The following is a 12,590-nucleotide window of genomic DNA, read 5'->3' on the forward strand; positions in this document are numbered from 1 at the left end:
TCATTCTTCTTCACCTTTGCAGCAAAGTGACATAGCCTTTCATAGTGGAGAAGAGTAGTTGCTGAATTATAATTTTTCTGACAATGAAAGGGTCATTCCTGATAAGCCCCCTGTCACAGGTCTGTTTTGTCACCTATTTAAAACACTATTGTACAAGGCAAAGACAACAGCCATTATGGGGCACTTATTGGGCAACCTGAGGGATCCTCGGAACCTCAAGATCCCATGGCTCTTCTTTTTACCAAGCCTGTTACAGAACAAGAGGTGGTTCTATTCCCTAAGCTCTTTGTGGATGACACACAGTGACAGTGGAATCCATCTCTGCCCCTAGTGGCATGGATAGGAAAATGTACATGGTGGAACAAGAACTTGATGATCTCCTCAAACTTCCGATCCTTGATGTTCTGATGGCCAGTTTGGCATCACCTAACATCCTTCCGATTCACTGAGGGCCTGAAAACGGAAGATCGAAGGGCAGAGCTTGCCACTTGTAAGACCCACCAAGCAGCCGCCTGGGCCATTTGTTCCTCCATGGCATCCTTCTTTTCTTGGACTTCTATAATTTGGCTACGTCAAATGCAATCCCGGGCGTCACCTGAGGCCACCCATTTGCATCAGGACTTAAATAAGCTAATTGCTGCAGCAGAATATTCAGCAGATGCTACCCTCACCTCTGCTAAGTTTGCTTCTCAATCCTTAGCGTTTAATGTCACCTCCAGATGCCTCTTATGGCTGAGGCACTGGCAGGCAGACATGACAACAAAGTGGCGCTTAGCAGCATCCCCCTTCAAGGGTAACTCTTTCTTCGGGGAAGCCTTAGACCCTATATTGGTGGAGGGTAAAGATAAAAGGAAGGTCCTCCCTCACGTCTTTTGTTGAGCAGACAAACGAATTGGGTATCCTTACCGCAGGCAGCCCTTTCGTGCATCTGACAAAACGTTTCAGAGCCTGGCCTACCAAAGGTCTTTTCCACCAACAGCAGACAGGTCTCCCTTTCAGGATCAATCCAGACAGCCACAAAATAGATGCCTCTTTCAGGGAGCTGGCTACCGACCATACCATTGGTCCAAATGACTGTCCCGACGAAGGCCCTATAGGCGGTCGCCTGGGCAGATTTGCAACCTTTTGGTGACACATGACCACCGGCGCCTGGGCATTACAAACCATAACACTAGGTCTAATCCTAGAGTTCAGTTCCAGTCCCTCTCGAAGCTTCATCCAATGCTCCGTCTCAAGGGATCCCAAATCCAGCATCTGCTGGCCATTCAGTTCATAGAACCTGTGGCTCTTCAACACCAGGGGTTCGTCTTCTATTCAGTACTCTTTCTGATGCAAAAGAAATTGGGCGGCTGCAGAGGAATCCTAGACCTAAAAAAGCTGAATGTCCACATCAATTACAAATGCTTCAAAATGCAATCCCTGCACACCATTCTGGGTTGCATAGGACAGGGAGATCTTTTGACATCAATCAATTTACGAGAAGCTTATCTGCATGTGCCCATCAGACCGTCCCACAGGAGATTCCTCAGGTTCTCCTACGTGGGATTGCTGTATTACCAATACAAAGCCCTGCTGTTCGGACTTTTTCCGTATTCACAAAACTTCTGGACCTGGTGGCTGCTCACTTGCGGATGAAATCCATATGTTTGCTATGTTATCTGGATGACATTTTTCGTCCCCTCAACAGGCGAGTCTAGATCTCCAGACCACAATACAATTCCTCCAAAACCACAGGTTTAAGGTGAATTGAGAGAACAGTCACATGACCCCTCCACCAACCTGGTCCATCTGGGAGCACGGATCGACATTCAGGTCAGTCTCATCTTCCTCTCCCAGGAGCGTCGATCTAGCATCTGCTCCACCATAAGGCAAGTCAGAACCCTCAGAAGGGTTCCTTTGATGCTTCTTTCTCAATTGTTAGGAAAAATGATGTCCTGCCTACAGATTGTTCCTTGAGCGAGGTTGCACTCCCAACCTCTTCAATGGTTCCTATTACCAAGTCAACAGGCGGGCCTCAGCAACTCCCCCAAATGGATCAAAGTTCCCTTCAAGGTACTCAGCTCCTTGGGGTGGTGAACGTCGAGAGCCCTGGAACGGGGCTGTTCCTTCAGGGAGTAACCCTGACTGACCCTGACCACAGACGCGTTTTTTTGGATGGGACACTCATCTACAATCTCGAGTGACCAAAGGTCGGTGGTCCCCACACAACCTCCTCAAGGACATCAACTGGCTGGAACTGAGAACCGCCCATCTGGCGCTTCTCCACTTCCAGTGTCAATTGTCAGGGCTATTACTGAAGGACAATGTTACAGTCAAAGCACAAGTGAATGCTGGGGGGCACCCGATCCAGGGCGCTGATGAGTGAGGCTGCTGCGATAGGTCTATGGGCAGAGAAACACCTGTCCTCCTTGCGGGCAGAGCACATCGTCGGAACCTCCAATATCCAAGCAGATTGGTTGAGCAGAAAGACCATCGATCAAGCAGAATGGAAACTTCATCCAGATCTGTTCTGCCAGGTGTCAACCACATTCGGCCCTCCTCAAGTAGACCTTTTTGCCAGCCCAGCGAATGCACAACTTCCTCGGTTCTACACCAGATTCCGATCACCAGGGGCTGAAAGGATGGATGCTGTCCATTGTCTGTGGTCCCAGGGCCTGTTGTATGCTTTTCCACCGATGCCTCTAATACTGAGGGTCATCAGGAAGCTCCTGGAGGAAGGTGCAGAGGTTCTTCTCGTAGTTCCTCACTGGCCCAGAAGGAACTGGTTTGCGGACCTATTGACCCTATCAATATCTTCTCCCTGGAAGATTCCTCCAGACAGGATCTTCCTCAGCCAGGGGGCTGTGCTCCATCCAAACTCTCAATGGCTTCAGCTGGCCTTCTGGCACTTGAAAGGGAGATCCTGAAAAGGGACCACTTCTCAAGGAAGGTAATCTCTACTATCCTTGCTTCCTGATGTCGGTTGACAACCCGCATATACAACGCTACGTGGACCTCCTTTTGCCACTCGTGCACCAGGCAAGCACTAGTTCCAACCTCAGCAACTGCACCACAGGTATTGGGCTTCCTGTAGGAAGGGTTAGAGGCAGGACTAGCAGTTAATACCCTCTGTAGACAAGTAGCCACCTTAGCAACTATTCTGTCCTGCGAGGGAGCTTCTACCCTCTCTCATCATCTGAGGGTCTGTAGCTTTCTAAAAGGGGCTTCCAATCTGCAACCTCCGCCTGTTCATAGATACCCTTCTTGGGATCTGTCCCTCGTCTTACAGGCACGTCCTCTCCGTTCAAGTCTTTTAGTTCCGCCAGTCTCAGGCTTTTGACCTTCAAGGTCAAGGTTTCTCATCGCCATCACTTCTGCTCGAAGAATCTCGGAACTGGGGGCTCTCTCAGTATGGAAGGACTTGTGTATTGTGCATCCTGACAGAATCATCCTTTACGTGCCAAAAGTCAGTTCCTGGTTCCACCGGGCCCAGGAGGTTATCTTACCGGATTTTTTCCCAAATCCCAAACATCCTAGGGAAGGCCGGTGGCACACCTTAGATTTATGCAGAATTGTCAGGCTAGAACTTGTATAGTTAATTTGCTGTACTATTTTATGTATGAAAGGATTGAAGTAGGTTATGGGATTCATCATTTTAGTTTATAGCAATCTGGCCAAGCATTTACGATTGTGGTGATAGCTTCCTTACTCCCTAGTGCAGTTTTTCTTTGTGTTTCATTTAACAAATATGTTTTTCAGGCTTGCCTGACTTACTCATGGATTTTCTTGTATCCCAAAATACTGTACAATATAATCTCCACCCCCCCAACCTGATGCTTTCTACGTATATTGACTAAAACTCAGGTCATAATAATTCATTGTAGTAGGAATAACACATATTTCCAGTTTTTTTCTGAAAGAGAAGGAAATATATGGTTTCAATGCAGTGCTATCATAGTCTTGTGTCAAATGATTACTTAATCACAGGAAACAATGAAAATCTGTACTTAGAAAACATGCACCTATGTATCTGAACTGTTAGTACTCTTTTTTGCCTTGTATATCTTTTAATCTCAGTTTCTAGCTAAATGTATATACAGTGAGTGAAGAAGCAGAACTTGATAAAACTGTACCGGAAAGGGTTTCTGCTCCTGAGCTCTTTAGTTTAGCTATAGGAATTTGGCTTTGCAGCTTGAACCTTCAGGTTTTTTGCTGAGGTTTTTAGATATCTTATGTTAAAACTTTTTTTAAGCAACCACTGTGCTTTTATTTTATAAAAAGTAGGAATTCCTTCTATAATTTATGTTCAGTGATTTCCCTCCCGTAGAGACTTGCATATCTACTGAAGTTCGCAGATGACACAACAGTGATTGGTCTCATTCGAGACAATGACGAATCCGCATATAGACGAGAGGTCGAACGACTAGCCTTGTGGTGCAACCAAAACAATCTGGAACTGAACACACTCAAAACCGTAGAAATGGTGGTAGACTTTAGGAAAAACCCTTCCATACTTCCACCTCTCACAATACTTGACAACACAGTATCAACAGTAGAAACCTTCAAATTTCTGGGTTCTATCATATCGCAAGATCTCAAATGGACAGCTAACATCAAAAACATCATTAAAAAAGGACAACAAAGAATGTTCTTTCTGCGCCAACTCAGTAAGCTCAAACTGCCCAAGGAGCTGCTGATCCAGTTCTACAGAGGAATTATTGAGTCTGTCATTTGCACCTCTATAACTGTCTGGTTCGGTTCTGCAACCCAACAAGAAAACACAGACTTCAGAGGATAATTAGAACTGCAGAAAAATAATTGCTACCAACTTGCCTTCCATTGAGGACCTGTATACTGCACGAATCAAGAAGAGGGCCGTGAAAATATTTGCAGATCCCTCGCATCCTGGACATAAACTGTTTCAACTCCTACCCTCAAAACGACGCTATAGAGCACTGCACACCAGAACAACTAGACACAAGAACAGTTTTTTCCCGAAGGCCATCACTCTGCTAAACAAATAATTCCCTCAACACTGTCAGACTATTTACTGAATCTGCACTACTATTAATCGTTTCATAGTTCCCATCACCAATCTCTTTCCACTTATGACTGTATGACTATAACTTGTTGCTGGCAATCCTTATGATTTATATTGATATATTGATCATCAATTGTGTTGTAAATGTTGTACCTTGATGAACGTATCTTTTCTTTTATGTACACTGAGAGCATATGCACCAAGACAAATTCCTTGTGTGTCCAATCACACTTGGCCAATAAAATTCTATTCTATTCTATTCTATTCTATTCAACCTTTTTAAAAAAATATGTTGAAAAAAAATATGTCATACTTTTGATTTCCAGTCTGTGAATAATTCCTTCTTCCTTTGTCTCTTTTTGCTATATCTTGCTTCTTTAGTGGGGCTTCATTCTGTTATCTTTATTGCTTTTGTGCATGATTTTGTATTTTTCATTCATTCCATTATTCTCAGCCCTGGCATGTTTCTTGTGTAAAGTCTTTGGCTGTATATCGTATTTTTCCCTAGATTTTCTTACATTTGTCTATCTTTGATGTACGCTCCCTCTAAAGAACTGATTATTGGGAAAATAATGAACGAACGTATCTGTGCAGAAACTCTTCCCTTATTTTGGTTTTAATTAAATTATTTGTATTAAACACTTAGATATGAAAGCCAAATTAAGGATGAAACAGTGATTCTCCAGTGTGCTGAGCAGAGAATCTAAAGAATGGGTTAACTCTGCTCTTGGAGACTGAGTCAATCAATCTTTTGGTCATGCCTCCTTTGCCTGCGCATGCCCAATTTTAACTCAGTCTTTGCTCAGAGGAAACGTGCAGAAGAGTGCTCTTAGAACAAAGAACAGAGTTATTCCTTGGATTCTGGAAACTTTACAGTAAGGTCCCAGCTCCATGTTAGCCTTCGCAAGACAGTGAATGGCTAGACTGGCTCCCCCAGTTTGTCTGGCATAGCTGCTTCACCCTTTCTAATTGGCTGGTTCCCCCAGTCTGCCCGGCATAGCTGCCCTCATCACGGCTTGCTCTCTGGTCTGCCCGGCATAGCTGCCTCGTCACGGCTGCCTTCCCCGGTCCGTCCGGCACAGCCATCTTCGTCCCAGCTGGCTCCCCGGTCCATCTGGCATAGCCGCTGTTGTTCTGGTTCCAGGATAGAGCTGAGGCTGTATCCTGGATAGAGGAGGAACTTTGGTTTTGAAGCTACCAATACTTCGGTGATGAAAAAGCAAATAATCACCTTGGCTTTCAATAGGGTAAACTTAAAAGGTTGCAACATACTTCCCTGTTCAGTGGCTCCTATGAGTCAGAGCCATTCCTTCTGTATTGCTTGATTTAGCCCATGTTGGTTCAATCAGCCTTTAAATAGAAGATAGCACTAGGAGGATAAAATTGCTGCTTCTCTGGATGTTAATATTTTTAAAACCAAAAATAAATGCTTTGTTTAGAACTTGGTGCCAGTTCAAATCTGCCCCTTGTAATCTCCATTCATTTAAACTGAGATAAGGGAAGCATTTTTAGAATTGCTTTAAGATGTGAAATGTACATTGCCCACATAAGTGTGGGAGGGGAAAAGGTCAGCCTATGCTTGAAAAGAAAACCTGCTATTGAGTTCAAATGCGGTGGGAAGAGGCACAGTCTTCCCACTAGTATAAATACGATCAGTTGGTCAGATTCAACAATATTAGTTATTTCCTATTACTACCTACATAAAGATTGAATTGCCAAAACAACTTTATGAGCCAAGAGGATATTTTTAAAACTACCAGCTGTTGATTTAGTGTATATATTTCTTTTAAGGCACGCTATCAAACTCGGATCGCATCACGTGACGTATTATGACTTTTTTGCCTTCATTTTACTGTATTTGTTTAGGCAAAGTTGTTAAAATGTTTTGTTTTAAAATATCTAAAAAGTTCTTAGTGTGTTGGTTATACCTCCATTTAATATTTTAATTTAGTAGAGTTCCTTTATTTTTCAATGTTAACACTTGTTTTTCTGATACTGAGAATCATATGTACACAAAACGACATACTTCAATAAGAAGAGAAGAATCTGGAAGGGTGTAGAAAAAAAATGAATATTTTAAAAAAGTTAGCTGCCACCATCATTCATTAATTACAAGGTGCTGACTTCTGGACAGATCCAAATTGTTCTTCAACCTACACACAGCCATTTTGTATCATAAGCAATAAGTGACTGTCAGAAAGCCATTCATCTTTAGTCTACAAGACCTAGTCCCAGTCCTATGCTTCCAAAGTGTGTTTAATGAAAAACTTTGCTGGCAAGCATACCACCAGAGAGTTCTTCAGTGCTATAAAGCCAGTGTATGGTTCTTCTAAATCAGGATGCTCCCCCTTGCTGTCATCTGATTGGTTGAACTTGATCAGAGACCAAGAAGGACCGAAAACCGCTAGGCTGAACAATTTTCAAACTTACTCAATTGGCTCAGTTGATCATGATATCTTACAACAGATTCCTCTGCTGCCAATATTGGATGCCAGTTCGGTGTAGTGGTTAAGATAAGCTATAAACCAGGGGACTGGAAGATCTAGTTCTGCTTTAGGCACAAAGTCAGCTGGGTGATCTTTTGAAAACCTTGCCAACAAAACTGCAGGAACTTGTTCAGGCAACCTCTGAGAATCGGACATGACAAAGAATGAAGAAAATAAATAGATTATCTAGTCTAAATTCACATATTAAAAACTTGACTTACACTAACTTTTCTTTCATTCTAGTATTCAATGTTCTGATTTAACTGTTTCATAATGACAACATTTTGCAGTTAAGTAGATTGAAAACATAGCTGTGTTCATTGGCTTTTTCATTTGAAGCCAGTTTGAGCCATAAATAGATTGGGAGCTTCAGTGGAAAACTGCTAATAACAAGTATGATCCAATTACCGTATATACTCGAGTATAAGCCGAGTTTTTCAGCATGTTTTTTGTGCTGAAAAACGTCCCCTCGGCTTATACTCGAGTATATACGGCTTATACTCGAGTTTTTTTTTTTTCTTCTTTTTTTCACATTATACCGGATGGTGCAAACTTGGCGGGCTTTTGCATTAGCGCGGGGAAGCCCTGCCGGTGCAGTGAGAGGGTGGGGCGGGGGAGCCGCCAGCCTTCTCGGCTGAGGGAGGGAGGCTTTCCCTGACCGGTAGCTGCCTCATTTCCCTCCCTCGGCTTATACTCGAGTCCCCAGTTTACCCCAGTTTTTTGGGGTAAAATTGGGGACCTCGGCTTATACTCGGATCGGCTTATATTCGAGAATATACGGTAATTTGCTTATTCATGTAAAACTAGCAAAAGGGAACTGCTCTTATTTCTTCATGCAATATGTTTAGCTTTTTAAAAACTTTGTGGATGTTGAGCAATATAAATGTGCCAGTAGTTTCCTTTATAGCTTATCCGTTAACTTTATTTTGGAAAAATGTTGTAAAGAGGCTATTCCACCATGACTGACTCTTTCCTTTTGCTGCTTGGCTCCTTAACTTGTTTTCTCTTTCCTGACTTTGTTATGCTGAACAGAGCATTCTGGCACAAGGTCTTGGATAAAGGAGCTTTAGAGTTTGTTAGATCATTCATCAACCTTCTCTAGTGTTTTCTGTTCTCAGCCTTGGCGCTCCCTGGTTTCAAGCAGAAAGAGCATTCCTAGCTCTGTTTCATGGCTAATTATTTAAAATATCTTTGTCCAGATCTTATAACTAAAACAAAAAGCAGAGTAGCTTACGAATATCACTAGTCAGATGGTCCCTTTCAGTAGATTTACAATTTCAAAGATATAAAACACAACAAAGATATGGGAAGAGAGGAAAGGTCAACTGTATAACCACTAGCGTTTAAAGTTACAGTTCTGTGATCAGCTTGAATGCAAACAATTCAAGTATATGTTGAAATGTTGCTAGATGATACTGAGTGTTGGCTATGGGAAGGTCTGCATGAATAATATATACTTTATCATTGTGTAGAGGCATGTTTCCAATGTTCATGGTATGCAGAGATATGAAATCTGCTATTTATGTGTGTTGTTCAGATTGAAGGTATTCTTTTTTCCTCCTTTAGCATTTGAATATTAGAATGTGGACATTGGATTAGCCCAATTCTAATGTAATCTGCAAATCCAAACTACCTTTTAGGGGATGGTTAACTTCTTAGTTCATACCTGTCATAATTACAAAGTTCTGTTGGGCATAACATTTATTTATTTAATTGAGTGCTTTTGTACTGAGACAAATTCCTTGTGTGTCTAATCACACTTTGCCAAATAGAGAATTCAATTCAACTGCGTGGCTGTCCACTCAAAACAAGTGATTCTGGGTAGCTTACAATGATACCCCCCAACAAACTGAAGAAAAACAGTTTTAAATAACTTGTCAGCAGCTGAGATAAAACATCATTATAAATACAATACAAGTTCTGTATAATTTTGGTTTCAATAGCCATTCTTCTACAGGTAGTCCTTGATTTATGACCATAGTCCTAAGACTATGGTCTAGTCCTAAAATCAGACGAAGTCCTTAGTCTGCTGTTGTTCACCCTGTTGACCCATGACTGTTGTGCTAGGTTTGCCACCAACCATATTGTAAAATATGTGGACGATACAACAGTAGTGTGCCTTATTCAAGATGACTTGAATAAGGTCATCTTGAATAAGGGGGGGCAATAAGTTGACTTTGTAAATATACAAATAGAATGAGACCATTGCCTTATACACTGTAAGCTGCCCTGAGTCTTCGGAGAAGGGCAGGATATAAATGTAAATTAAAAAAAATGACAACGAGGATGCTTACCGCAAGTAGGTAGAGGGTTTAGTGAACTGTTGTAACAAAAACAGCTTCATTTTAAACGTAGGGAAAACTAAAGTGATTATTGTCGATTTCAGAAAAGGTAGGCACAGCCACACACCTCTATGTAGTAATAATCATCTGTAGAGGTGGTTAGCAGCATCAAGTTTCTGGGTGTGCAGTCTAGCTTGGTCGCTCAACAGTGAGACACTGGTGAAGTGGGCTCAGCAGCACCTATATTTTCTGTGTCGCATGACAAAAGTTCATCTTTCTTCAACCCTTTCCTTATCACTTTCTATAGTGGGACAATCGAGAACATCCTGTCATATTGCATTACTGTCTGGTTTGGAAGCATTACTGCTTCAGTCAGGAAGGCAGTGCAGAGAGTAAGTGAGGATGGCAGAAAAGATCATTGGTAGTTCATTCTATCCAGGACAGCACATAAGCGATGCTCGAGCAGAGTCCGCGTGATTGTCTGGGACACTACACATCCCCTTCATGACCTGTTTTCCTTGTGCTCACAGAAAAAAAAAGAAAATAATAAAGTTATTTTACCTTATCTTATCTTATATTTGGGACCAGTATTTCTGTTGCTAAACAAGGTGATTGTTAAGTGAGTCATGCCCATTATATGATCTTTTTGCCACAGTTGCTGTGTTTAACTAGCTTCGGGTGAATCAGTGCTTAACTTGATGTACTTGTCTTTCCTTTTGAGGAAAGATTTCCTTTTCAGTGCATGGCATATGGGTTTGCTGCTTTGAAAAGAGAAGTCATTCAGAAGAAGAAATTTGCTACATGTTTCTTAGACTGTTGGCCAGGAAAGGAAGTTGAGTGAAATAACTGCGGTATTTAGACAAAATATTAAGATAGAAATAGTGAATTGTTTTGGCAAAATTATTTATTTATTAAACTTCTATACTACCCATCTCACCTATGTGACTCTGGGCAGTTTACAGTTAGGGGTTTTATTGTAGTGTTTTAATGTTAGTTGTGAGTCAAAAGGAAAGATTCCTCAAAATTAATTTGATTCTCAAGTATGGTTAGATGACTTTGGTGCAGGTGAAATTTATATTAACCCTTTTATGACATGTTGCTGAAGTCAAGAAAAAAGTGTGCTGGAAGTATGGCAGTGAGCAAGGCAGAAAAAAGTACTTATGGGCCTGTGTCATAGAAGAAGGTGCGATTAGAGTCTTGTCCTTTTGGCGTTTATTTTTTGTAATTTGAAAATGGCATTTTTAAAGTTAATAAATATTTTACAGTTTGTACGTTCCTTTCTCACCAATCCCAGCTGTGGGTTTTCCATTGCTTAGAATATATAGGCAACAGACAAGTTCAGAAGAATATTGCCACTAGTTTCTTTAGTTTCTTAGCCAAAAAATGTATAGCATCACTTTCAGCCCAGATATATATGTATGGATCTTGTATAGACAAATAGGATCATTAACATGTGCATAGGCAGGAATCCATGAACACCAGTTATGAATTATTTTTTTTTACCTGAGAAGGGAACTTTTCATTTAGCCCTGTAAAAGTATTAAGTAGATAACTATCAGCCCTCCTGGGTAAATAAGATAGGAAACAAAACTAGGTGAATTAAATCTACTTTATTGTAAAGCTACCTTAACACAAGTCTGAAAGTACAAAACTTCTCACCCCCACATTTAACTGTTCGATCCATTAGGATGGGTCCTCTTTTCGATTGTTTCCTAGGCAACATCTTTTCCTTGCTATCCCCAAGGTCATTCCCATGTTCCATTACAATCACCCTGCAATAAGCAATCCATAGAATGTGTGTGTGTATTCATGGACTCTCATAATTTGGGTTTTACCTGACTGTTATCTTATGTCTTCCAGTGCTGGAGGTGATCAGTCATGGCAAGTGATGCCATCATGATGGTGCGAGGGCTGACAAAGCTCAGTAAGGCAGTCCTAGAGACACAGGCAGGACAGCTACGACAAGTAATCCTTGGTGGGGATACATTAACCATAGCCCGAAGCTTTCAGGCGGTTGCTGAGGAACAGTTCAGTGCTGCTATGGGGAAAATGCAGGTAAAAATATTACTATGTGTTTGTTTGATTTCACTTGTCTCTTTCCTCTTTAATTGATAAATACTTGCTATTGTCTTCCCCCATGTCTTGCATGTAAAAAGCATAAGAATTTTTTATTCAGTACTACTTGGGTTTTTTAATATATACCGATTTTTTTTTAAAAAAATGTATTTTAAAATAATATAGCTTACATTGCACTAATCTGGGAATTATTATAATCTTGCATTGACAAATTTTCCACAAAGAGATAATATTCAGTGAAATATTTCACTTGATGAAATATTTTATTCTAAAATTTAAGGATATATTCTTGGTGTTATGATTGCTGTTTGGGGGAGAAGATGAAATTTGCCCATTAGCTGAATGGCTGGAGTGGTTATGTAACCAGTGGTAAAATAAAAGAAAAAGTCAGATGGGACAGAAAGCCTTAAGGGCATCAAGGGAAGTGACTTTGGCACCCTTATAAGAACATTCTAGCATGTTATTAGCCGCGTTCACTTGGGCTGAGACATAATAAGTCTGAAGGCAACATAAATGTCAGAGACAGAAGTAGCTATCTGAAGACTACAACTTTGCCTCTTTGAAAAAGCACTGATAACTCAGTATGTTTGTTTTCATATTATTTTTGTGTTTTCAGTTGGTGTGAGGACTTTTGATTTTGTTGTTGTTCAGTTACTAAGTTGTGTCCAACTCATTGTGACCCCATGGATCATAGCACACCAGGCTGCCGTGTGCTCCACTGTCTCC

General features: G+C 41.2%; 1 protein-coding gene across 6 annotated transcripts in view; it reads left to right on the top strand.

The window, feature by feature from the left end:
- Window positions 1-12,590, top strand: part of COQ8A (coenzyme Q8A) — a 106,983-nt gene that overhangs the window by 9,541 nt on the left and 84,852 nt on the right. For all 6 annotated transcript variants that reach the window (XM_058174265.1, XM_058173482.1, XM_058175011.1 and 3 more), the window contains exons 2-3: window positions 10,894-10,971; window positions 11,649-11,843. In XM_058174265.1, the coding sequence (XP_058030248.1) occupies window positions 11,667-11,843 (177 nt within the window). In that variant the 5' untranslated portion in view covers window positions 10,894-10,971; window positions 11,649-11,666. The remainder of the gene's footprint in view (window positions 1-10,893; window positions 10,972-11,648; window positions 11,844-12,590) is intronic.

This window comes from Ahaetulla prasina, chromosome 1 (assembly GCF_028640845.1).
Source record: "Ahaetulla prasina isolate Xishuangbanna chromosome 1, ASM2864084v1, whole genome shotgun sequence".
Classification (NCBI taxonomy): domain Eukaryota; kingdom Metazoa; phylum Chordata; class Lepidosauria; order Squamata; family Colubridae; genus Ahaetulla; species Ahaetulla prasina.